Source organism: Barbus barbus (assembly GCF_936440315.1).
Source record: "Barbus barbus genome assembly, chromosome: 25".
Lineage (NCBI taxonomy): Eukaryota > Metazoa > Chordata > Actinopteri > Cypriniformes > Cyprinidae > Barbus > Barbus barbus.
In genome coordinates this window covers 8,415,500-8,442,280 of record NC_136753.1, presented here as the reverse complement: position 1 = coordinate 8,442,280, position 26,781 = coordinate 8,415,500, and the positions used below count along the sequence as shown (strand labels likewise).

Here is a 26,781-nt window from a genome sequence, read left to right as displayed (position 1 = left end):
TGGTCCACAATTGGGACAATCAGCTAGAAATGCTTAAACGGTTAGTGTATCACTGAAATTATTATCTCTCTGATTTCTTAGATACTGAGACTATATTTATCCAGTGTATCTGACATGGTCTTGCGTTCAAGTTTAAATCAGATTGAAATATGTATCAAGACATTGTAATGCACTTTGGATGACTTTAATTTTCCACTGCAAAAACACTTCTGTATTTGAATTGTTTTGCAAAGGTATTTGCGCTGTCAAAATAATTTTCTAGCTGCTTGTTTTGTCGGTGGTGCCTTTTACTAGACAGAGATGGCATACTATCATTTAGACTGTCAGTTTTGTTGCACATAAAGTGTACATGAAGGAAATGCACCACCCACACACACACCAAAAAAAATAAATAAATCATTAGCAATATAGAATGGTCAAGGCTTTTGTGTAGCCTAATTATAAACTGCATCCCCTGGAAATAATAGTCGCAGCCAGGGATAAATGACGCCTCCATTTGCAATCTGATCATGGGAATTCAAATGTTAACTGACGACTGGCATAACATTTAACCATAAGGAAATCCACCCATGTACCCATGGGAGTGACAGATGAGAATGGGCAAAGTTTGGAGCAAACAGGTGTTGGGACTCACCTCATTGTAAACCATCAGCCGCAGTGACGAAAGCCTTCCAGAGTTTCCTTCTATTCCTTCACTCTGTCACTAAGCAACTATCACACACAGGCCTCTGCTCATACTGTGGTCAGAGGGATGGGGACGAGCCAGGGTGGGGCAGGGAAAGCCAAATCCTACAAAAGGTACTGTTTTCTTTGGAAATACCCATGCAAAAGTTAAATATAGCCTTCTGTGGGTATTCTATAAGAAAAAAAAATGCATTCTTGTATAAAGCATGGCACCAACAATGGTTCAATTTCTAGAGTATGAATGAAGTGAATGGTTAAAACGTCTTCTGAAGTGGTTCTCATATTTTTAAGACTACCTAGTCACCATCTTACAAAAGCTCTAGTAAGTCCAATGATGGCATGACCTTGAGACATGTCGACACATAGCGCAAGAACTTGATTCAACACAGACAGTTTTTGGAAAGAGAGAGAGAGAGAGAGAGAGAGAGAGAGAGAGAGAGAGAGAGAGCAACAACTTCTAACCCAAATTCAAACAGTACAGCAATCAAAATAGCATTATTTATTTTATTTGTGTGCAAATTTAATATCTTGCATCATGTGGAGTGAAAGGCACAGCAAGGACGATTTTCAGGGTGATTGTCAGAAATTGAACACAGTGGGTTTAATATTAGGTGGGAAAAAAATCTGAACATGCAGATTTCCTGTTTGATCACTTTGAACTTTGCAGTGTATACAGTAATGAATAGCTCAGCAATGCTGATCATAAGTTGTGTTTTGGATGGGATGCTAGTGTGTTGGCATCACAACAGGCTAGAACTAGAAGACTTCCTTCATCATCCAGCATGGTATTTTGGGTGGAACTTCTTTTGTTGACAAAAGAAGTCTTGTTGGTTAACGTTCTGGTGTCTTTACAGTTTAAAAGACAACTTTAGGATGATAATGTGAATGCCCTGTATGATGTAATGAGTAGATTCACATCAATTTGAGAAAATACATGCATGGCTCCACTATGGATTGAGTGGATATATATATATTTACTGTTATATACGAGTGTGCACTGTGAAGTACTGGCTTAGTAGTGCCTATGTATTTATAGTTCCTGATAAACTGTCCAACCCATTTCAATCACCCCATTGCCCCTTCCAAAGGGGGAGTAATCCAATAAAGAGGAGCACAGGAGTCGCTCCTCCATCTCTTTTTCAAGAACCAAAGACACAGCATATCACAGGACAGGCAAGTCAGGCTTCTCTTCTCTTCTCTTCTCTTCTCTTCTCTTCTCTTCTCTTCTCTTCTCTTCTCTTCTCTTCTCTTCTCTTCTCTTCTCTTCTCTTCTCTTCTCTTCTCTTCTCTTCTCTTCTCTTCTCTTCTTCTCTTCTCTTCTCTTCTCTTCTCTTCTCTTCTCTTCTCTTCTCTTCGGATTTGACCTATCATCTTTTTTTATTTCCCACCCCACCACTAATTCCACCGGCTTTAGCCTGTTGTTTTATATTAGCATCTAGAAAGCTCATAATATCATCAATCTATATATTGTATATATTCTTGATTTAAATTGAATCTTTATCTTTATTGTTTTATTCTTTCAAAGAATCTATTCTAATCTGTTCTGAAGAATTCTATTCTGAATTCCATTCTATTTTGTCTGTTCAGAAGAATTTGAAATTACAGTATGTTCTGACTATCAATGCACAGATGGTTTACTTTCAGGCATGATAACTCCAATGCTTGTGAGTCAAATACTTTTCTCTGCACCATATTTGAATAGTTTTAGTGGTAATGTATTACATTACAACACATTAGAGATAGACTAAATCATTCCATCAGACTAAGGATTTGTTGTTCAAAGTATTTTAAAACTGAGATGATTACAGAATGATTACTGAGGCATATGAGCATTTTGTTTGTATTTTTAAATAAATATGCTCTCCATCCTCTAGGTTTGAGACTTATACTTCAAGCAGTGTTTTAGTTGTCTTTTTTTGGTTACTAGTTGGTATGGGGATAAATAAATGTGTCAGGCATCTCCACAGCCACCTGTCATTCCCTTATCCAGTTAGGGCTGAAAGGTTCCACACAAAGAGGCCTTCTTGTAGTCTTTAATTAGCTGCACATTTCACTTTATCACTCTTGGTTTAATTGGAAATGAATGGGTTGGTTTGGGGCTATTGGGTTGGGGGAGTGTATTAAGTTATTATGAAGGTCACAATGACCTCAAAACAGTTTTACCATAGTGTATGATTTGTAAAATAACATTACTCAGGTTTACATCACATAACTAGCTATATGGACTACATTTCTGACATTGTAAACTTGCTCTGTAGCTCACCTGGTAGGCCTACAGTTTTGCACTTGCAATGTGAAACACAAATAACGACACTTAATTAAAGAAATCAAAGACACATAGAAGCAAGCTAAAGTGTTATGGTTGCTTCAGCAACTGTGTTTTTAGCTTGTTTGATTTTGTTAACATCATTGGTTAGGTTTAGGTTAGACTTTAGTATAGGTGGTACGTTAGCCACTGACTGGAAATTTCATTTCCAATCTGCCACAATTTGTGCAATAATCAGTAAATAAAATAATAAAACATTTATACCAAACATGTACTTGGAAAACTAAGGATTTTTGAACACTGAATAGTTATGAAACCTGTCGTGCACTTTACCAAGTTTACTGAAGTGACTGCAAGACAAGATTTATATAGACATTTTTTTGTTTGACTGAGACTCACTGAGAAAAAAAATTGTGTGGAGTTCAGAGTGGGTAAGCATTGTGAGCAGTGCACAAAAGTAAATCTGGACACAGTTCTGAGGGATAACGCAGGAATATTAGCAGGGCTTTACTGAGGGAGACACAACAGCTGGGACTAATACATTGGCACGCCTTCCACTCTTTCTTTAGAAAGTTTGCGTCATGTAATAAGCCTTTATCTAGCAGATGTTAAGCACTGGTATTATAGGCCTACAAGTTAAGTTTCATGCTTAACGACACCATTTTCAATGACCTCCTCAACCTGTCTGCACAATTTAAAACACATTTGTCTTTTAGGAATTGTTTGAATCCAAGATGGCAGAACGCTATGACTGCCACTACTGCAAGGAGTCTTTGTTTGGGAAGAAGTATGTTCTGCGTGATGAAAATCCATACTGTGTGAAGTGCTATGAGAGCCTCTACTCCAACACCTGTGAGGAGTGCAAGAAACCCATTGGCTGCAACAGCAAAGTATGTTCTTCTTCACATTTTCTATGCGTTCACATACAGTGCAAAATGTTTCAAATACAAAACAGCTGGAACTGCCCTTGTGAAAAATAAGTACACTTTATAGTACTTATAGTATTTAAAGATAAAGTTACAATTTGGAACATTTTAAATAAATGAACTTTAAATGTAATATTGAATAACACACTATAGTTAAAATTATAATCGAGTGCTTTACATGTGCATTAGTATGTTAGTTAACATCAAAATAAATGTACTTTAATACATAACAAAGGATTATTAAAACTGTACTTTAAATAAAACTTTTGAAAGTGCACTTTTTAAAAGTATACTTAAGTGTGTCGAAACTGTGATGAAAGTCTACTCTCTTTAAATCAAGTAGCATTTTATTTCATTAATATCAGTGCTTGAAGTAGGCCGGTATGCACCGGTACGCAGTACCGGCACTTCTATATTTTAGCCTTTAGAGTACCTGCACTTCTGACATGTTGCCGGTACTCAGAGTAAAATCGTCAGGGTCTGGGTGAATAGGCTATATGATCCCATATATGATTAGAAATTATATAGGAACTATGTAAATCACATTACCCAGGCGGGATCACCTCTCATCTCGACTAATCACAGAAATGAAGTCGGTCTACTTCATTGTATGGTGCACGAGAGCATGTCAGGGGAAGCGTGCGGAGTAGTAGAATAATAATTAACTATTGATTACTAAACTGAATCAGTATTTTATAACAAAAATCATATCTTAAAATGAAAAGAAGCAGGCTTTTGCAATCACATCATTTTAAACCGTAAACTCCAAGAAAGTCCAAGCATCCAGTGAACGAATTCAAACAGTAAGCTCAAAACAGCGCTAATGCAGAGAAAACACGGCCGATTTCATCAGCGATTACGTCCAGATGTCAGTAAAATTATTATTTTCAGTGTGTATTTGGCTTAAAATCAAAATTGTTTTATAATGAATGCTGATTATGCGGTGGTCAGAGATTTAGCAATTCTGAATGTATCCGTATATTAAAGGCAGGCGATTTAGTGGTCTTTGGCGTCTCCCTGTGGTCCTGTTTGGTATTGCAGCTTGACTTGTGCTAATTTGTATTGAAAACTTTTATTCAATTATTGATTGATTGATTGATTGATTGATTGTGGCACTATCCATACATTGTGAATTATTAAAAGTACTTATTTATTTTAAATAACTAAATAAATGTGTGTGTGTGTGTGTGTGTGGGGGGGGGTCCGATGAGTACCGGCACTTCTTTTTTTTCCACTTCAGGCACTGATTAATATTATAAGAAAATACAGTTTTTGTTAAATATACTTTTAAGATTTAAATACACTACAAATGCACATTCAATATAATTAAGTGCACTTTTTTTTCAAGAGTGCTCCAACTTAAATAGCAGAAATTATTCAGAAATATGCACTTTTCCATTACTTCCATTAGAATGATAGTTCTTATAATTCTAACAGACTGTGCACCATATTTCTCAGAACTCAATACCCAGAGCGAGAGGTGAGAGGTCTGAGTGCAGAATATTTGACCATTTTTATTTAGTAACACAATGAGCTTTCACCAGATCGTGGAGAATGAATGCCAGCTCATGCACTCTGGACTGAAGCCAGCAGGAAGTCAGTGTTGGAGAGTGAGTCCAGAACCAAATAAAGAGACCAGATTCACCTTGGTGATGGAAACAGAGACATCCATTGCCATTTCAAAGACAAGTTTAAACTTTTTATCAGCTTTAGTTAATATTACCATTTCAGATAAAATAATTTCTCAATAAGATTTAGCTTTTATAGCTGTTCTATTTTAAAGGCAAGGTATTGTAAAGGCAAGCATCACTATTACTATTGAACTATGTGTTAGGGATAGGAACAAACTCTGAAACCTAATATGTTAAAGACACGAAAAATGAAAATTCTATCATTTACTCATACTTATCCATTCCAAACCATTCAATAAGATATTTTTAAAGAGGTAAATAAGGTACAAAGGTGCACTTTTAAAAAGGTACCACCCTTTTTTTGAAGCGTTAACATTTTGGTTGTGTAGACTTTTAATGGTTGAACGCAAATTCTAAGTGTGTGTGGAAGTCTGTGGGTCTGTGGGAAACTCATTAAGGTGAGGAAATAATGGCATAATTGTAATTTTGGGCTAAACTATCCCTTTAAACTCTATGCTATGGACCTGTGCTATAGAGATGGATCATGCCACAAGTTGTGCAGCTTGTTGAGAAGAAGAATTTCTGTTTTGTTTTTTTTTCATTGCAGATGATAAAAACCCCACCCACTTGCATTAAATGAAGGGGATCAAAATAAGAGACACGCTAGCAATGCATAGCACAGTGCTAAAAGCCACTCAGAACACTTTAGCCACAGCATAGCAATGCCCTTAAGAAAACAATTACATATATCACTGTGTATTATAGTAAATATTACAGATGATATAAAAGGACCATAATGGTATACTTTAGAAGTACATTCCCATCACTTATATTGCTATAGACGTGTGGTGCTCTTCTCTCTTCAGGCTTCTGTGACTTTCTGTCATTAGTGTCACATTACATGGTCATTAGTCCTGATGAGGAGACTGTCACGGGTCTGGAGGACAGGCCTGGGGTGGAGTCACATCTGTGTGGCCCGTCCTTGGCCCAGTTAGCTGATGCTCCCCCCTCTAGTCGCAGGCAATCAGAATGACCTCATAGCACCTTGGGCCAGCGATTTAACAAGCACACACTCTCTCACTCCAAATTGGTGGATAATTAAAGCACTGGTGTCATACACTCATCCTGAGGCGGTGTGTGTTCACAGCTCAGGACAGACTCCCACTAACATACTCCGATTGCCAGATCACACTGCGATTGGTCAGCACCTGCGGCTTTTATTGGCGAGTGACCTGCTGTGAAGCTGACATTGAGGAACACTTTGCCTTCCCATTCTCCCTAATTAGCTGTTCAAAGGCTGAAAAAGAGCACTGAGGCCAAGTCACCCTTAAACCCAAGTTTAATGCATGTGAGACAATGCAGGTCCAATTTGTCCTTACCTATATGCTTTTGTCCTCAGGATCTGTCTTATAAGGACCGTCACTGGCATGATGACTGTTTCCACTGCTTCAAATGTCACCGTTCTTTGGTGGACAAGCCGTTCTCCACCAAGGACGAGCAGCTACTGTGTACTGAGTGTTACTCCAATGAGTATTCCTCTAAATGTTTTGAGTGCACAAAGACAATCATGCCAGGTAAGTGAAACATTTGCTTGATCTGTTCTTTACCCCTGAATGATACATTAAGATTCATCACAATGAGACATTTGTTGGACAGCTAATGACATAATAGCAATAATTCACTTTACAATGGGGGTGCTGAGAAATTGAATGAATCAATTTCAAGGGATAGTTCACCAAAAAAGGGAGGCCATTTACTCATCAATTTATGTCATACCAAACATATAAGACTTTTATTCATCTTCCACCAAAGTTCCACCAAAACTCGGACACGTCAAAAATTCAGTGTAAAAGTAATCCATATGAACTGAATGGTTTAATCCGAATCCTCTGAAGAGATTTCACTTTGTAAAATTAACAGATTAAATATAGGCTTTTATTCACATGTAAACATTAATCAACACACATACATCAAGCAGATCAAATATGTGACCCTGGACCACAAAACCAGTCTTAATTCGCTGGGGTATATTTCTAGCAATAGCCAACAGTACATTGTATGGGTCAAAATTATTTATTTTATGCCAAAAATCATTAGGATATTAAGAAAAGATCATGTTCCATGAAGATATTTAGTAAATTTCCTATGGTAAATATATCAAAACTTAATTTTTGTTTAGTAATATGCATTGCTAAGAACTTAATCTGGACAACTTTAAAGGCGATTTTCTTAATATTTAGAATATTTCTTAACATTTAGAATATAAATGTATAAATATTTTCAAAATCTATACTGTATGTGTGTGTATTTATATATATATACATAATAAACATACACAGTACACATACATTATATAATGTAAACAAAAATGTTTATTTTGGATGCGATTAATCGCGATTAATCGTTTGACAGCACTAGTTGTAATTTTAATCCATCCTTGCTATTATCTAGCCAAGTTGTGTTTGTCTGCATTTTTCTATATTTTTCCAGGCTCCAGGAAGATGGAGCATAAGGGGAACAGCTGGCACGAGACCTGCTTTACCTGCCAGCGCTGTCAGCAGCCTATTGGAACCAAAAGCTTCATACCTAAGGACAACAATAACTACTGCGTGCCCTGCTACGAGAAACAATTTGCACTGCAGTGTGTGCACTGCAAGAAGGTAAGAACCAGAATGCAACATTTTACATGGAATAAAAAGTATTATATATGACATCACACCTTTATCATTTCCTCTCAGCCAATCACCACTGGGGGCGTGACCTACCATGACCAGCCATGGCATAAGGACTGCTTCTTGTGTACTGGCTGTAAGCAGCAGCTCTCTGGCCAGCGCTTCACCTCTCGTGAAGACTTTCCCTATTGCCTCAACTGCTTCTGCAATCTGTATGCCAAGAAGTGCGCTGCCTGCACCACCCCTATTAGTGGTACGAGACATATAAGAAATGAGTATGAAATGAGTACTGTATATCTGAGTGATACAGATGATCAAAAAAAGATATAAATGTAGGGCAGGGATTTGTCTCTATCTGTCAGATTTTTTTTTATTACAAAAACATGATGCTTTTTTGTTTTTTTAACCTTGGCTACATTTTCAAAGAAAGTAAATTAGGAAAGGACAGAAAAGCACCATGAGGACATTATAAAAAGAAGCCTGAAAATGTATGCTATAGCATATGTATGAAAGTTTGTGCTATATTTCTGGTGTTCTGAAGCCAGTACAATTGTGATTATGTAAGAAACAGAACAAAATTGTCTATCACTTCTATCACTTTGATATTTCTATCGGGCTTTTTGCCATTTTGGAGCTTTGACAGCCTAATTCTCATTCTAATTCTAATCTTTATTCTATTGGGGGAAAAAATAAAAATAAAAATCCTAGATATTTTCTTTTTTATATTCACCTTTTGTGTTTCATGGGGGAAAAAAGTCCTACAGGTTTGGAATGACATAAGGTTAAGTAAGTATAAATAATGATAGTATTATTTTGGTGTTGAAATCATGCCTTTCTGACCTCAAGACCTGTATGAGTCTCACAGCAATCTTCTTGTCCACACTTTAGCAAACAATAGTAATATTTCCCATGATATTATTACTATAAGAAGCTTTGTTATTTGTTTCTGTCATATCCTTTGCAGGTCTGGGAGGCAGCAAATACATCTCCTTTGAAGAGAGACAGTGGCACAATGACTGCTTCAACTGCAAGAAGTGTTTGGTGTCCCTGGTGGGCCGTGGCTTCCTGACGGAGAGAGATGACATCCTGTGTCCTGACTGTGGCAAAGACATCTGATCAGACAGCACAGCACTGCAATTCCTAACATTTTATTCTTTTATTAAACAGCTTATATTCTTAGAGGTCAAAGGTAATATATTTGTCTAATAAAAGTTCTCTTTAGATAATTAACTTTAAAGGGGCCTGTGCATGCCAAGGCCTATTATTATAATATTGCGTCATGTTTTTGTGGTTTAAAATATAGCCAAACCAAAAGAAACATATGCAGTGTGAAAATTATTTTTATTTTAGAAATAGAGACATAAAGCACAATGAATGTTATATTTTATAGTATACTTGTCTATTTTACCCTTTTTTTTGTGACTAACATTTGCTTTTGACTCATCAATCAATATATATCATAGCCTGTGTGAAGAATTTGCTGGAACTCATAATAAACTTCTTGAAAAGACACGCATTTAAGGCTCAGTACTGCTTACAGGAGATCGCTATAATAAACAAAAATTACTCACATTCAATGCATTTAGTCTAAATATGCCTCAGCTGTTCTTTCTTATCTTTCAGTGAAACCCAAAACAGAACCCAAAGGTCTGATTCATCATGCATCTGTCTCGGTAGTTTATTAAAAGCGTTGTAGGTATTATACTCAGTTCTCACTGGTGGTTGAATTTGGAAATATGGAAAATATTTCCTAAATGGCGGTTATTAGTAATATTATTATAATGTATGTTTGTTTCACAGACCCTGGTAATACTTAGTAGTGATGCCTATTCTGGCCTATTCCATGAATCATGAGATTACTATGGCAGTGTACAATAAGATATAGTGAAATTATTAAGATATGTTTCCACCCTTAGGAAGGAATATGTTATTATTATCATCATCATTTTACCATGGTTGTCGTCAGATGTTGGATCAGTGTAAAACTAGATTACTGGAGAAGAAATTGGCTTATGGCTCCCTCTTGTGGTAAAATTGTAAATTAAATTCTCATTTGTTATATATGCAGAAAAATGTCCGATTCCTCAATCACATAAACTCACAGCTTTGTAGCAGTTGTAGTCCGTATTTAGCGACTTTTTATTTTTCTTTTTTTTACCAAAAACAAAACAAAACGAAAACAAACAAACAAAAACAATGACTTCAGAATTCACGTTTGATGTTCTACTGTATATTATGTTGTAAAATAAAATGTGAATTGAAACCGTAAGTTAATAATACTACTAATAATAATTGGACATCCCGAAGAAGCCCATAACTTGAAAGTGCGTAATATTTCTTTAAAGGACTACAAATTTATCATTCTAACGAAACTCCATAAATTGGGAATAATTTACTGAATTTTTAAAGAACTTGTTTTCTGTTTTAACGACATTAAAACTAAATTCATTATGCAACCCTTTTCGGTTTTAGATTTAATTATCACAAACGCTTTCAAATAAAAAAGCCAGAGCCCACCCTCATCACGTGGCCGGATGTATTTCGGCGGAGAAACAGGAAGCGTTACCGCAGGGAGAGCGAGGGAGGTGGAGTGGGGCGCTTGAATGAAACGGGCAGGCCGTGAAAACACTGCCATCTCTCAAATCAGGACCGCACTGGCCACGGCTGGGGTACGATATGCGCTCGGCTTTCTTTAACATCACCTGCGCTCTCTGCATGCCGCTACACACATTCACACGACCTGACACGTAGGCTGTGTGTTAAACCTAGCGAACTGTCTTCCAGAACGGCTTTAATGGCATAATAGGCGCATATTCGGAAAACCCCAAAAAATATTTTTAGATGGGCATCTCACTAGGCTTTGAAACACAGCCATAGCCTCCCATGATCAAATTACTTCTGTCTGTCGTTCATATAACTGTGGGGTGTGGATGTGAAGCTGGTGCTGGTGCTTCAAAGAAGAATTAAGTGTTGATTTTTCTTGGTATGGTTTTGCTTGCTTAGTCTTTGGCTGCTTTGACAGAAATGTTTCTCGCATACAGCTTTGTATTACTAAAAATGAATACCTTTTGAGTTTTGAAGAGGAATGGGACAGGTCTGTAATGAACCTGTATGTAATACAAACCACAAGTTGATAGGCACCTGTTTTTATGCTTGGATGTCAGAGCTGTGATTTATTGCTTTAGAATATGCTAAATTATACCAGTAAGTGACACTAATAAGCCATTTTGCGTTTCTGTTTACAGTGTGGTTCATATTTGTTGTCAGTGCATGTCTAAACTGAGGGTTTTGTTTCTGTTTTCTCTTTTTTTTTGCCACATCTCGACCTTAGAGAAAAACAGACAAAATCCTATATTATAAAGCATATCATAAAGACATTATATTAATAACAAAAGCTGAAATAATAATAGCAAAATCTTTAGTTTAGACTTGTACAGCAAGACAGAAAATGAAATGCTCATTATATTGTTTACATTCTTTTCAATTTCTATAATATTATATTCTTATTATTTTGATAATAATATTATGCTTTGTAGCACAGATTTGCACAGATTTTTTGCCAGTGCATGTCTAACATGTATTGTTTTTGTTTTTAGTTATAAAATGTATTTATAATATTGCTCATACGTGTCAGCGCAAGTCTAAACTTAGACATTGACTTTGTCTAAAACCTTGTTTCTGTTTTCTCTCTCTCTGTAGATGTGGGTGGCATCATGAGCGTGAAAGCTTTTGAGCTGGTTCCCGCCGTGGAGCGGGAGCAAGTGATGGGAGAGAAGGTGCGAATAAACATCGAATGCATAGAGTGCTGCGGCAAACACCTGTACCTTGGCACCAATGACTGCTTCATCCATCACTTCCTACTAGAGGAGCACACTACAGCCAAAGGTAAGCTGGCCTATAATGTTCAGAAGCTCCTCCACAAATACCTGGGCCTGAAGAAGCCAGTGGCGGAGCTGAAGGCTGCCTCTGCGTTGGAACGTCTAATTGTCCTCTGTGACTCAACCATCACTGTTGTGGACATGGTTACTCTGGAGCCTGTGCCCACCGGGGGCACAAAGCTGAAAGGTGTGACTGCGTTTTGTATCAACGAGAATCCAGTGACAGGGGACGCGTTCTGTGTGGAAATGGCAGTGGTTTTGGCACGCAGACGGGCCGTCCAGATCTGTACGGTCCATGAGGACAGAGTGCAGATGTTAAAGGAAGTGACCACACCAGAGCAGCCCTGTGCCCTGAGCCTGGACGGATACAATATCTGTCTAGCCCTGTCCACGCAGTATATGATTCTCAACTACAGCACAGGAGCATCTCAGGACCTGTTCCCTTATGACTGTGAAGATAGGAAACCCATTGTGAAGAGGATTGGCCGGGAAGAGTTTCTCCTGGCTGCTCCAGGCGGGCTTGGTGAGTTAAATGACCAAAAATAGTATTGATCAGTACGTGCACATCGACCTTCTATTCACATTTTATTATAAGCTTGCGCCAGCATGAGGCTTCTCTTTTCCTTATTGAAACATTTTAGTCATCAGGGATATTTAGAGGATCTTCACTGGAAGTTTTCAGTCAGATATGTGACTGAATATTTAGATATTGTCATAACTGTCATAAGTTTTATGGTTTAGGAGATATTAACATAAATTTAAAATATGTGCTTGGAATAAATATAACATTTCGTTCTGAAATATGTTTTTATAAAAAAATACATTCTGCTGTCAGAGGAGTGCAGCAGTGATGACGTTTGTCGTAGGAAATTAAGTTTATGATTCTTACCATCATGCTGATCTTTGCAAATAAACACAACTTTTATTTTTAAACCTAAAAATAATCACCCGAAGTAAAAAGCTACACAAGCTGTAAACAAACTACACCACAGTCACATCACCACCATCCATTAAGGTTCAGACAACTCCTTCAGGCTCTATTAAAAAAAAAAAAGTTAGAATTGTTTGCAAGAGTGTAATTAGTGCGTAGATGAATTTACCGGTTTTGCATGATGTTAAATGTCCCCCACTTAGCCACTCGTTAGCAAATGGCTTTTTCAAGACAAGTACTGATGTAGTTAATGTTGAAGAAGAAAACATGAAAATATCTTGTGCTTATGTTAACCACAGACCTTATGTCAGGCGTTTAACCAAAAACCCATTTAAAACCCCATTGACTTCAGAATAATGGAACAATATATGTGAAGAGGTTGTGGCCTACAAAAATGTGTCACCCCTGCAAGAGATTCTTTTTTTTTTTCTCCCCCTTTTGGACTTTGGAAGATAGTGTTTGTGGTGTAAATTCTCAGTGACAATCCCTTTATATTCGCACTAGTGCATTTAAGAAGGAAATGCCTGAGGACGCTGTATCATGAATTGTTTTCTATGGCAAATGCATCTATTATTTGTTTGTTTGTCGTTTTTATTATAACTTTAGCCGCACCCCACATGAGATACGAATCTGTCTTCTCGCTATGACTGTCGTCATGGCAATCGCTCGTGATGAGTCATGCATGTCTGTATCTTTATCTCTCAGGGATGTTTGCTAACGCAGAGGGCATATCTCAGCGTGCTCCGGTGAGCTGGTCAGAGAGCGTGATTGCGGCGGCTGTGTGTTTCCCGTATGTGGTCGCTCTGGATGAAGGCTTTGTGACAGTTCACAGCATGTTGGACCAGCAGCTCAAACAGACGCTGTCATTCAGAGATGGACACCTTTTACAGGATTTTGAAGGCAAGCATGCTGTCCCATACATTTACCATTTATTTCATCCTTAAACTGTATTAATTGTTGGTACTGGTGATATTTATTGCATCTATGTGGCATTTAGTCAGTCATGAAAATGTCTTTCCAGCATTCCAGAGCCAGAAAAGATTTATTGACAATTAGACTGGATCTACAGTAGAAACATAAGGCAGGACAGGATATTGATAGAATATGTTTTCAATTACATCTAGTTAAATGTGGGGGTCTTCTCTATTTATTGCATGTTCACATTCACAGTCAAGCAAGTCACTCTCTGTATTCTTTGAGGTGAAAACTACGACTTCTCTCTGATGTTGTTTGCAGAACGTCTCCAATCATTTGTTTAGTTGGGCTTCAACACAGATTTTCAGTGTGGGTAAATATGATGCTTTGAGGAAAGCTGGTACCCGTAGTTACAAGTGATCGTTACCTTAAAAGTTCCAAACCAATATCTGACATTCAACATAACGATGGCTAGATATCTTGCTTGTCGAGCAAGAAAAAGGCCATTTATGTTTTTAAATCCTTTGTTGTCGTCATCTTCAGAGAGCAGTCTTATTATATTGAGACAAATTGTATTACGGGTTCTGTGACTTTCTTCTTTTGCTGTTGACTCTTCTCTGAATGAGGTTTCTTTGTTTTAACAGCGGACGTTTTCTCAGATGGTTGGATTTTTGAAAGGTCCATTATGTGAATAATGTTGCTCATTAGTTATGACACAAGCTGTCAGAACTAACAAACTGGCAACCTCACGGCATACGCACTTTATTAAAAAAATCGTACATACTGCATCTTTAAGTGTATTCCACAAAACAAAATAAGTTCACACAAATGTACTGTTCCAAAAAATGTAATTTAGCTTCAATTAAAAAAAAAAACTAAAAGACACAACAATGTTTATGAGCATTGTGTGTATATATATATATATATATATATATATATATATATATATATATATATATATAAAAAAAAAAATGCAGTGGACATGTAAACAGAACTATATACTATAACTATATTTTTCAAATCGTGCACACGTTAATGAATTGCACTGGGCTTTGTTCATTAGTAGTTGTGTCTTGTGTGTGTGGGCGTCATGAAATGCTGCAAACTGCGAAAATGAAGTCTCAAAATCCAAATGAACCGAACAAGATTAATGCAAACAAGATGTCAATAAATGCACGTGTGTCACCTGATTCACATATGCACGGATTCCTTTTTGTATGAGCAATTTATGATATATTAATGCAGATCACAACATTTTTATACACAAACGTGTGTATTTGTTAAAATCGCTGCACAATCATTTAATCCCGAATTCCACAGACTCAAATTGAAAGACATTTGTTTGTGGTTAGTAAGATATATGCATAAAATGTATGCAGTACATGGAGAATTGTGCATGCATCTATTAATCATTTTGAGTCTAATATCATCCCATATATAGCTACCTTTTCTTTTTCTAAATACACATTCACCTAATACATTCACAGATTACTGTAAAACTACCAAATGTCGAATCATACTGTTTTTGTTTAGTTTTTATTGCATCAGTCTAAATTATTTGCAAAATAGACTGTTATTCTCAATCCCAGGTGTCGTCGCACTGATTCACTTCCAAACTGAATCAGCTCATATGATCAACTCATTTGGTGAATCACAGGTTATGATTTAAAGATGAAAAATATAAAAAAGAAATTCTGTGCCAAATAAGTAAAAAAAAAAAAGTTTATAATTGGGTGTGTCGATTCAATCAATAGAGAAAAATACAAAAAGCAAAGGCAAAAAATCTGCACACCAAACAAAATGCAAAGTTCATGCTCCTTTGAACAAAAATTTATTCCTGAAGCTTTACTAAGAAAGCACTGAAGATAGTCCAGCAAGGGCTGAAATGTTTGCTTTTTTTGTGTGTGTGTGCACAGTCACTTTTTTGTTTGTGCTTTTTAGTATTTGAGATGTATATCAAGATTTCAGGTGTCTTCAGATTGCTAGTGCTGCAGTCTAATGTTTTACCAGTATTGATTTCTCTGAAGTGCTGAGGTAAATTTCCCTACAAAGCAGCCAGGAAATTTTCTCCTGTCAAGTCTTGCTAAAGCTTGATGGGGCTTAAATCAGGATGAAGGAAACCAGACTCGTTCACATTTAATAAAGCAAGCAGTGCAGAGAATGTTATGAAGGCAATTTACTCAGGAGCTCCTGATGTAATGTGTTATGACAAGCTCAGATCAGGTCAGTCGCCATACGTCTCGCGTCAAAAACTCATTATTGTGCAGATCACAAGCTTGATTATTTTTCAGTTGATAAATCATGTACGACCACCGGCACTCACACATCCTCTTGTCTTATCAATGTGCTGTACTTTCTGCTAGAGCATTTTTTTTTTCATAAATGTGGAGTGTAGTGAAATTGGTGTTTTATGTAAACACCTGTCATCCCTTTCATATCACTCAATGTTCCTCAATGCTTTGAACTATAGGTACACCAGATATAGCATTCAAGTAATGCAGTGCTCAAAGTTCTGATAATAATCAGCTATTGAATGTGTTTTTGTGTCCACTTCACAAAGAACCTCTAAATTCTTTATTTCTGATGCCCTCTCTTAGGTAAGGTGGTGTTGGCCTCTTCAAAAGCGGTGTATATACTGGTTCCTCTCCCTCTGGAGCATCAGATCCAAGACCTGTTGGCAAACCATCGAGTCGAAGAGGCCCTGACCCTCACCGAGGCGGCACAGAGAAACATTCCTAAAGAAAAATATCAGGTACACCAAACTGGTGAAGAAACAAGAGTATTTCTCTCAATTGGGGAAAGGAATTTAATTGACGATTTTCTCTCTTTTTATGTTGTAGATATTGCACAAAAGAATTCTCCAACAAGCAGGATTCATCCAATTTGGCCAGCTTCAGTTTTTGGAAGCAAAAGAGCATTTTAGGTGAAGTGTATCATTTTGTCATGTAATTAATTCTGTTAATTGCCGCTCAAACCCAGATGTTTCAGAGGATGACTGAATGGAGTTAATTAACTTCTTTGCTAATTGCTTCTTATCCCTCTGTGCACCTGACCCTAATCGCCGTATGCTTATGGATGGAGAACAGTAACTTGTCTAACAGCTGAATAAATGGCCGACATAAATATCAGTGGATCTAGCATGTTGAATTCTGCATGTATTTTAAGCCTCTACATCTATCATACAGCAAGTACTAGTAATCTATATAAATCACTGATTGCTTATACTACCGTAATATTCCACTTAGATGGCATGGAGAAGGTGCATCTAGAACGATTTACTATATAAAAACATGGCCTTCATTTAAACTTGGAATAGAATTGGGCAAATAGTCAGTTTCCATCCATATTACTATAGTATTATTAATTGGTATTTACTCATTTAAAAATATATATTTTCAGTTTTTTTTTTGTGCTTTTGTCAGTTTTTCTTTTTTTAAATAGTCATTACAGTACTACAATTTCATTTCTAAATTTTATGTATTTCAGTTAATATGTTTTATTTCAGCTTTGTTTCAACTAATGGAAATTGTTATTAGTTGTTTTAGTTTTACTTGACAATAAAAACACAGTTTTCTTTTAAACTTTGTTTTATTATTTATTTTAATATGGCAGCTTTTTAAATTTATTAATAATACAATTCTAAAAATAAAAGGTTAATTTAGCTATTTTTAAATAATAAAATGGCAAACTGTAATAAAATAACTTAATTTATATCAGACCCTTTAAAAAAAAATTATATATATATATATATATATATATATATATATATATATATATATGTAAATAAATACATTTATTTTATTTGTTTTTTAAATTGTTTTTTTTTTCTGGATGCCCATTTTAGGAAAGGACAGCTGGATGTACGGGAGCTGATCTCTCTTTATCCGCTGCTCCTTCCCGCCTCTTCCTCTTTCACGCGTTGCCATCCACCACTTCATGAATTTGCTGACTTGAACCACCTGACACAAGGAGACCAGGATAAGGTACAGCGCTTCAAACGTTTCCTCATTAGCTACCTGCACGAGGTGCGTAGCAGCAACAGCGCTAACGGTTTCCGTGAAGATGTAGATACTGCATTGCTGAAGCTCTACGCAGAGACTGGCCATGAGAGTCTCCTGGACTTACTGGCCTCCGATAATGCCTGTATCCTGGCAGACAGCGCCCCCTGGCTGGAGAAGCATCACAAGTGGGTACTCGCTTTTATTTTTCCTTTCAGTAGCTATTGATCAGAAGATTCCGTCCAGTTTTGACAGTTTATTTTTGCAAGAAATCTAAAGATGTTCCAAAGATGATGCTTGCGACGGCTTTGCTGGGCATCATGTGTTGTAGTATTTTGGTTGGTGTCTCATAAACATCATGATGAATGAATCATCCATGCCCTCTGTCCTTTTATTCACTGCAGTTACCATCGCAGCACATGAATTAAAGCTTTAATAAATGTCAGTGTTTGACGATGGTTAAATAACTTTTGCTGCATTAACAAATCTTAATGTGTGTGATTTGACTGTAATTTTTTTCTCTCTGTTCAGGTATTTTGCTCTTGGGCTTCTGTATCACTACAATGGCCAAGATTCTGCTGCTTTACAGGTGAGATCTGATTGCTGATGTTGTTGATTGAGGTGACAGCTTAGTCTAAGTTTGCTGTCAGTGTTAAAACAATATTCTAGGTTAAAGGGATAGTTCACCCAAAAAAGAAAATTGTCATTAATAATTACTCACTCTCATGTCGTTCCAAACCTGTTAGACCTTTTGTTCATCTTCAGAACAGAGATATTTTTGATGAAATCCGAGAGCTTTCTGACCCTGCATAAACAGCAATGCAACTACCACGTTCAAGGCCCAGCTAGTAAGGGCATCGTTAAAATAGTTCATGTGACTTCAGTTGTTCAACCGTAGTTTTATGAAGCTACAAGAATACTTTTTGTTTGTGTTCTGAATCAAGCACACCTGCCTTTAATTTTTAAAAGACCTTAATTAGTTGCTTCAGGTGTGTTTGATTAGAGTTGGAGCTAAACTTTGCAGGACAGTCGATCGCCAGGAACAGGGTTGGGCACCTCTGGTCTAAAAGATACAGTATATACAATTTTTCTGTTTGTATCATGACCAGCTAAATTGAACTAATCGCAACTTTTTATTTTCGGTCGGTCTTAGTACACGATATAACTACAGGAGAGTCAAGCTTTAAATAGGAAGATTATCGAAACTCTTTGGTCATTTTTGATGACCAAATGCTAACGGTCTAATCCGATTCAATGATCTATGCTAAACTAAGCTAAAAGTGCTACCGCCAAACACGGAGATCGTCTGAATGGATTCAAAAACGGTAAAACTCAACTGTTTAACTCTAGGGGAGTTGTAAAATTAGCCTATTTCCAAAAAAGTGGAGTGTTCCTTTTAATAAAAGCAAGTAGTTCCATTTACTTCCACAGTGGGGGAAGTAGAAGGAATGTTACTTCAGATGCTGTCAATAAATGCTTAAGGTGTATTTAACATTGAATATTAATTTTAAGCAAAATGCCGTTTTATTTTAATAACTTCACAGTTGGATAATCTCTCAGGTAATGGATTTTTTTGGTCCTGTCCTGTTATAGACGTGGGTAAAAATTGTCAATGGCGATCTCCAGGACTCAACACGACCAGATCTGTTTGAATATGTTGTGGATTTTCTTAGTTTTTGCTGCAACCTTGATCTTGTGTGGCGGCATGCAGACTGGGCACTACAAAAGGATCAAAAGGTTTGGACTTTATATTATCGTTTACCCACAGAATAGTTATTGGGATGTAATTGAATAGCTCTCTTTATCTTTTAAATACAGACTGGTGTGCAGATCTTCACCAAACGGTTTACCTCAGAGGAGAAGATGGGCCAGATAAACCCAGATGACGTGATTACGTATTTGCAGAAGCACAATCAAGCCCTTCTGCTCTACCTGGAACACCTTGTTCTAGAGAAGAGCCTGCAGGTAAATCATCACTGTGCCAAAGCATTTTTAATTCTTTAGTCCAGTGCTGTACCTATGCTAAAAGTTCTCTAAACTTTGTGTTGTCTCTCTGTTGTTCCAGAAAGAGAAGTATCACACACATCTAGCTGTGCTGTATGCAGACAGAGTGCTGGGCCTGATCTCACGACCGTCGCCTACTGACGACAAGCTGTCTGCTGCCCGCCAGAAACTACAACGGTTACTAAAAGAGTCTAATCTGTTCAGGGTCCAGTTACTACTAGGTAGGTACCCAGTACCTGAGTGCCTGTGTCTGTTCTCCAATAGATAATATTAGGTTTTTATTTTAATGTCAGACACACTGACCATTTGGTTGCAGTACACTTAATTGTCTCCTTAGGAAAAGATCATCAACAGCAGAGTTGAACAGATCTCTAGGGGTCTTCTCAGTGCAGAGTGCTTTGGTTTACAGTATTATATGCATTTTGGGAACACAGTGTCTACTAGATTCACACTAGATGGTTTCCCCCTTTGTAAAAATCGCCAAATAAAGGGACAGGGGCTCGAGCCTCTTTAAAGCAGAGGTTTACAGCATTACACTAGATTTCACTTGAATTTTCCATCAAAATAACACATGAAAGTTAAGACAAATATTTTACTATTGTAGTATTGCACTTTAAAAATTAGGGGTGTAAGAAAATATCGATACACGTGAGTATCGCGATATTTTGTTTGGCGATACTGTATCGATTCTCAAAAACGGAATATCGATATTAAAATAAAAATAAAAAATCTTGCAGGATTCATGGCAGTTGTTTCATTTTGAGTTCATATCCTGACCGCTAGAAGTCTTCATATCTGAACCTGAACAGTGACAGGAAAGGCTAGCATTAGGGCACGCCACTAATTTTAGCATTAATATAGTTCGCTGCCAGTAATGGAGGATGAAAGAGTTGTTCCAGTTCCCATTTCAGTGTACAAAGCTGAAGTGTGGCGTCATTTGGGCTTTTGTGGTAACGTCCGCCCTGTGACCGCGGTGCGAGCACCACCTTGGTTCCGCCACTTGCCGCGTCCCATGTGAAGAACCTGCTGCAGCTTTCTCTCGTGTTGGGGGCGTTTTGTGCAGTTGGGGTGGGGCTTGTGTTGCAGTCTCGCCGATTCCACGCGGAACATAAATACAAACTGAAAAACCTGTGAAATCCAAGTTGGAAGTTTCTGAGACTGTTCAATATCTGTATTTGTTTTATTGTTTTACAATTGTTTTGTTTTCTTTTGGAATCCTGCAATCACTTTATTTTTCATTGATACTAAGCAGATGTAATTTTTTTTGTTCAGATCAAAATGTTATGATATTGTATATTACAGTTGTAAATTTAAACTTTTAACATTTAAAGCAGGGTTTAAAAATGTATTTTTATAAAATACATTTTATATACATTTAACTGAAGAATCCTGCAAGCACTTTAATTTTTCCCCCTTGACTCATACTGCACAAAAAGAGGTTGAATGTTACACGGACTGATTATTGCAAATGCAGATCCCAGTGTATTCTGGTTAAACTATTTTTATTTATTTATTGCTAAGGTTTGCATATGGTGGTGTGCTCTTAATGACAGCTTTCCTACAGTAGTGATACTCGGGCAGAAGTTAATTTGTTATTAGTCCTGACAGAAATTAATTTATTATTAGAACTGCAATTTTAATTAAAATATATAAGAATATTTTATTTCTTGTTTTTTGTTTTTTTTGTCCAAGTTGTAGCCATAAGAGATTTTTTGTAAAATAACTGTAACACTTTGGTATAGGGACCAATTCTCACTATTAACTAGTTGCTTATTAGAATGCCCATTATTAACATATTGGCTGTTTATTAGGACTTATAAAGCACACATTCTGCATGACCATATTCCCCATCCCTCACCCAATGCCTAAACTTAAAGCTGCAGTCCGTAAGTTTTGCCTCTTTGTTTGAAAACCTGGAATTGCAACTGGAATTGCGGAATTATCTTCCTTGCGTGGGGTTGTGCTCCGGCACAGCTCCAGCATGGATGAATCTAAGGCCGTGTGTCCACCAAAGCGTTTTTCCCGTGGCTGGCGTATTTTTTCAGTTTTTCTAAAAAACGGCAGGAGCATGCCGAGCACTGAGCATCTTTTTCACGCTGAGCGTTTAGGCGTTTTTTTTACTCTGCACCGAGAGTTGAAGAATGTTCAACTGTGGATAAAATGCTGCTCTAATCACTGTCACTTTTCAGTCAGCTAACCAATCAGAGTGGAGGAGGGGCGGGACCACCGACTGTACTACGGCTGAACAACAATGGAGAAGTTAATATTGCTTGTCTCCAAGTATTTATTTCTTTACTAGATTGAATTGGCGGACTGTCGTAATATTGTTATGAAATATAATGTTTGGAGAAACATTTAATTTGCGATGCGTCTGCCATTACTTCAGCTGATATTCCGTATCATAGCAACCACAGCATCTCAACGGAAAAAAACGTTGTGCTCAAGTGCTCAGCCAAGTGTTTTCAGCAGAGCGCCTGGTGTTTTCAGCTGGCAAAAAAAAACGCTTTGGTGGCCACGCGGCCTAATGTTTTGAGGAGTTTGTGTGCGAGTCTGTCAGTCATCGCACCGGTGTGGATACTGTACTTAGGAATCACAGATTCTAGCCTACGTCTTGGAATATATGACCCAAATGAGAATTTGCACCGTATATTGTCATCTGAACAAGTAACAAGTCTGCCACGTTTGTTCTGACCAACTGAGGAAAAAGCATTACCATAAATCATGCTACCAATGGTGATCAAATCTAACGATCGGTTAGCTCATATCACATCTAACCGTGCAAATTCTTATTATTGTTATACTTTATTCTCAAATTATTAATGTTAACAACATCAGCATTGCGTGACGATGAGTATAGTGTGCATTAGCATGTAGATTTCAATTTCTATATAGTCTAATCTAATTGTCATGCCTTTCGAATTTCATATTAAGAAATTATTTTAAGCCAAAAAGCAAACTATGCTTCCTTCGAACTGGTTTTCTTTAAAATACAAATCTTGTGTAATCCCAGGCTATCTGCAATCAGAAGCACATTTAAAACTGGAATATAATTTAATTTAATTCTCACGTGTTTTATAAACACATAATCCTTTCTGGATCACAGTCCGCCATCAAAATGATAAATTTAATTATTCTAGCTGCTGTGAGAAAAGGCTATAAACGATCCGCCACCTGCAGGATTCTCACATGTGATAGCCTACTAGCCGGGACAACTTCTTGTAGTTTACAGACGTGACATAATGATGCAGAACCATGCTCGAATTTCCAGCGAAAACCTACTCGTACCACACAAATTAGAAAACATTATTATAAGCTAACTGTTGTGAATCGGGCTAAAGTAAGGTGATAGTTTTGAACACTGGCTGGTTTTGTACTTGCTCAAATATTGATTTCAGATCATTTTTAACCCAAAAATGTTACGGACTGCAACTTTAACAACTACCTTACTATTAATAAGAAGCAAAATTAGGAGTTTGAGACAAAAGTCTTAATTAATGGTTTATTCATAGCGAGAATTGGACCTTTAAAAAAAGTGTGACCAAAATAACATTATTCATCAAATTCCAATCAGTTTAAATTCCAATGGCAATGTACACTCCATGCCACTTCGTTTGGTACATCTGTTCAAGTACTCATTTATGCAAATCTGTGCATGGTCAAGACAATCTGCTGAAGTTCAAACTGAGCATCAGACTGGGGAAGAAAGGTAATTTAAGTGGCTTTAAAAGTGACATGGACAGGCTGATCTGAGTATTTCAGAAACTACTGATCTGCTAGCATTTTCACACACAACCATCTCAAGGGTTTAAAGAGAATCTGAAGTCCAAAGGTCATCCAATCCGGTACTAGCAAGGTGTACCTGATAAAGTGGCCGGAGGTGTAAAGAGCTGTAATTATGGTTTCAGTGTCATCTGCTTGTATGCTTGTAGGTAAAATTCAGGACTCTGAGCTGCTGCTGCTTGAGCGAGCTACACTACATGGGAAGTTAGAGGAACATGACAAGGCCTTGCACATTCTAGTGCACCAGCTCAAAGACTCGGCTGCAGCTGAGGAATACTGCTCTTGGGCTTCTGCTTCTCATGACCAGTCCTACCGTCAGAATCTTTTCCACCAACTCTTGAGTGTTTACTTGGACCCGGATGTACCGGGAGGGGCACAAACAGTAGCTGCTGTTGACTTGCTTAACCGGAACGCTGATGTTTTTGATGCAGTGAGTGTGTTAAAGCTCCTCCCAGAAGAGTGGTCTCTACCATTACTCCGTCCTTTCCTGTGTGGGGCTCTGAGGGCCAGTGTGCATGCACGGTGCACTTCCCAGGTTGCAGTGGGGCTGGCTAAAGCACAAAATCTCCAGCTTCAGCATGACAGGGTGAGTTCTCATGATTTATATTTTTATTTTCAATGTCAGCACAGAGTCAAGTCACATGGAACTGTCCAGATATCATAATGAAGACGGGGGTTCTTGAAAGGGCAACTTAATTGAGTAGTTTTTTTTTTTTTTTTTTGTATTACTATTTCTTAGAAAAATACACACAACTGCTTGACTATTAATTCATATTTGGAAAAACTTTTGTGTGAAAAAATCATATGGGTGTAAAAGTTGCTAAAAAAATTGACTTTAATGACAAGGAATGGTTATTTTAGATTGTAAAGAAAGAAAAGTCATGCAGTGTAGCTCCCCAAAAATTATTAAAAATTAATAATTCATGATATATGAAAAAAAGTACCATTATTTAAATATTTTTGAAACTGAGAATGACTGTGTATTGTAGCATGTAAACCTTTTTTTTTTTTAGCATTTACTAACGTTCAAAAGTTTGGTTTTGTAACGTTTTCTTTTTTTTTTTTTTTTTTTTTATACTTGCTCTGGTCTTAAGTGTCACATGATCCTTCAGAAATCATTCAAATATGCTGATTTTGTGCTCAAAAACATTTCTTACTAGTAGCAATGAAAACCTTTATGTTGCCTAATATTTTTGTGGAAACAGATATTTTTTTCAAGATTTTTTTTTGATGAATAAAAAGTTCAAAAGAACAGCATTTATTAGAAATAGAAAACTTTTGACTTTTTTAAAAATGTTTTCAAACCAAAATAATATAGGTTTTTAAAAATGTAAAAACTTTTCCTTTTATGATTGAACATACTTACAGTAAATGTCATTGACCCACTAACCACTGCGTTCTGTGTTGCGTAGCTGAAGTATCGAGGCGGCCCAATATTAGTGTCTGAAAAGAAAGGATGCCAGCTGTGCCACAATACCTTTAGCGAGCCAGACTGCGCCTGCTTGCCCGGCGGAAGGCCTGTCCACATTCACTGTGTCGCCAAGAAAGCCCTGAACTTATCAGTAGAGCGGCAACACGAAAACGCCCACTGCAGCAACCACACATGAAGCTGATGAGTACCATGGGGCAGTCGACACAGGCTGGCGTCGCACCTGTACCGCACACACGGGGAGAAGGCTGAGTGCATAGGGCAGCCGTTCAGAGCCCACGCCAGAGCAGTTGCTGCGACCAGGACATGCAAATGAGTGTGTGTGGATATCTGAAATACTATTTATTCCATAAGCCCTCTGTGTGCACACACAACACTGACAATGAATATGAGAATATTTTAATGAACGTCAAACAAAAACAAAAAAGAGATGCTGACATTGTCGTTTGGTTGATCTTTTTGGCATCGCCTTATGATGACTGGTACAGTGGCTATCTTTGCTTTTAAATGGATAGTGTCCATAATAACTATTGTTTGCAAACTGTTTGGGGTCTGAATACTTGTCTTGACTGTCTGTTCTCTGTGAGCAGAATTATCAAAAATGAGAGTATGTGATTAAGCTAGTCAATAGTTTTCATTAAACAAACAAAACACCAAAGTTACTTGCTCTGTTAAGCCTTAAGTGATTACGTCATGATTCATTTAATATTAAAGGGAGTTATGCTCAAGACTAATTATTTCCATAATTTCATTATGAGTGTGGTTTGTGGTCATCATAGCTATTTTAAACCATTTAATAGAGATACAAATGGAAGATTTTCCCTGTTCATTTGTAGTCTGATCTGGAAAAACTTCAGTTACATCATAGTGTTATGTAGGATTCTTCAATGAAAGGCTTGTCTCTCTCTCCCTCCTTTCCACATGAGAAGGTTAATTTAGTTTGATATCTCCATTTGAAGTCAAGTTTAAGTGATATTTAGTCATATCAAACAAACCAATGGACTCAGGCTGTGCTGTGTTTGTGTACATTATAACTAAATGCTAAAGTGCAAATATTACATCCAACTGTTTGTTTCTCATATGCATGTGTGGTGATATGGACATGAGTCCTCATGTCTTAAGAATGCTAAGCACAGAATAAACTTAAATGAGTAAAATGACCTTGCCCATGACAAGGGAGAGGAGTTGAGATATTTTCACAGAAACGGTTTAACGTTATACTGGTAACTGGCTACAAGGATGATGGTAAGTTCTATTAAAAATGTAAAATTGTCCCTGTTAAATACATAATTACTTTGGGTTTCGTACACAAAATGTGTGTTAGTGAAGTGTATGTGCGCTACTGGGTCTTTGCTTTGATTTGCTGATGCATTTTTCTTGGAAAAAAGATCCAAACGTTCCTCTTTTACTGTCTAAAGAAGAGAGACTAAACTTTTTCAGCTTGAACAGTTATAAATGGAAATCCTCTATGTTGCAACATCTCTTTATATCCACTTAAAAGTATTTTATATACATAGATACTGGTGTGTACATACTGTTTGTTGCTTTGTAAATCGATGCCAGTGTGGGTGGAGTGTACAGAATGTAAAAACGTCCATTTTAATAAACAAAACTATGCCTACATGAATGGAACACACGGTTTTGGATGTACTTCATTCTAATAGAAA

General features: G+C 37.1%; 2 protein-coding genes across 2 annotated transcripts; both read left to right on the top strand.

The window, feature by feature from the left end:
• Positions 1-1,785: 1,785 nt before the first annotated feature.
• On the top strand, positions 1,786-10,334 carry fhl2b (four and a half LIM domains 2b). Its single transcript, XM_079376923.1, has 6 exons — positions 1,786-1,857; positions 3,667-3,840; positions 6,907-7,081; positions 7,998-8,167; positions 8,246-8,432; positions 9,144-10,334. The coding sequence occupies exons 2-6, from the start codon at positions 3,685-3,687 to the stop codon at positions 9,293-9,295; spliced, it is 840 nt and encodes a 279-aa protein (XP_079233049.1). The 5' UTR covers positions 1,786-1,857; positions 3,667-3,684; the 3' UTR covers positions 9,296-10,334.
• Positions 10,335-10,722: 388 nt separating this feature from the next.
• LOC306844504 (transforming growth factor-beta receptor-associated protein 1 homolog) lies at positions 10,723-26,748 on the top strand. The gene is made up of 12 exons (XM_079376689.1): positions 10,723-10,848; positions 11,879-12,580; positions 13,694-13,888; positions 16,501-16,655; positions 16,744-16,826; positions 17,748-18,089; positions 18,433-18,490; positions 19,495-19,638; positions 19,720-19,866; positions 19,967-20,126; positions 23,835-24,271; positions 25,098-26,748. The coding sequence occupies exons 2-12, from the start codon at positions 11,893-11,895 to the stop codon at positions 25,290-25,292; spliced, it is 2,604 nt and encodes an 867-aa protein (XP_079232815.1). The 5' UTR covers positions 10,723-10,848; positions 11,879-11,892; the 3' UTR covers positions 25,293-26,748.
• Positions 26,749-26,781: the final 33 nt, after the last annotated feature.

Coding starts and splice junctions, on each gene's coding strand:
- fhl2b (XM_079376923.1), top strand. CDS start 3,685: ATGGCAGAACGCTATGACTGCCACTACTGCAAGGAGTCTTTGTTTGGG. Junction 7,082..7,997: donor CACAAAGACAATCATGCCAG/GTAAGTGAAACA, acceptor ATATTTTTCCAG/GCTCCAGGAAGATGGAGCAT. Junction 8,433..9,143: donor CTGCACCACCCCTATTAGTG/GTACGAGACATA, acceptor TATCCTTTGCAG/GTCTGGGAGGCAGCAAATAC.
- LOC306844504 (XM_079376689.1), top strand. CDS start 11,893: ATGAGCGTGAAAGCTTTTGAGCTGGTTCCCGCCGTGGAGCGGGAGCAA. Junction 16,656..16,743: donor TTCCTAAAGAAAAATATCAG/GTACACCAAACT, acceptor TTTATGTTGTAG/ATATTGCACAAAAGAATTCT. Junction 20,127..23,834: donor CAGGGTCCAGTTACTACTAG/GTAGGTACCCAG, acceptor GTATGCTTGTAG/GTAAAATTCAGGACTCTGAG.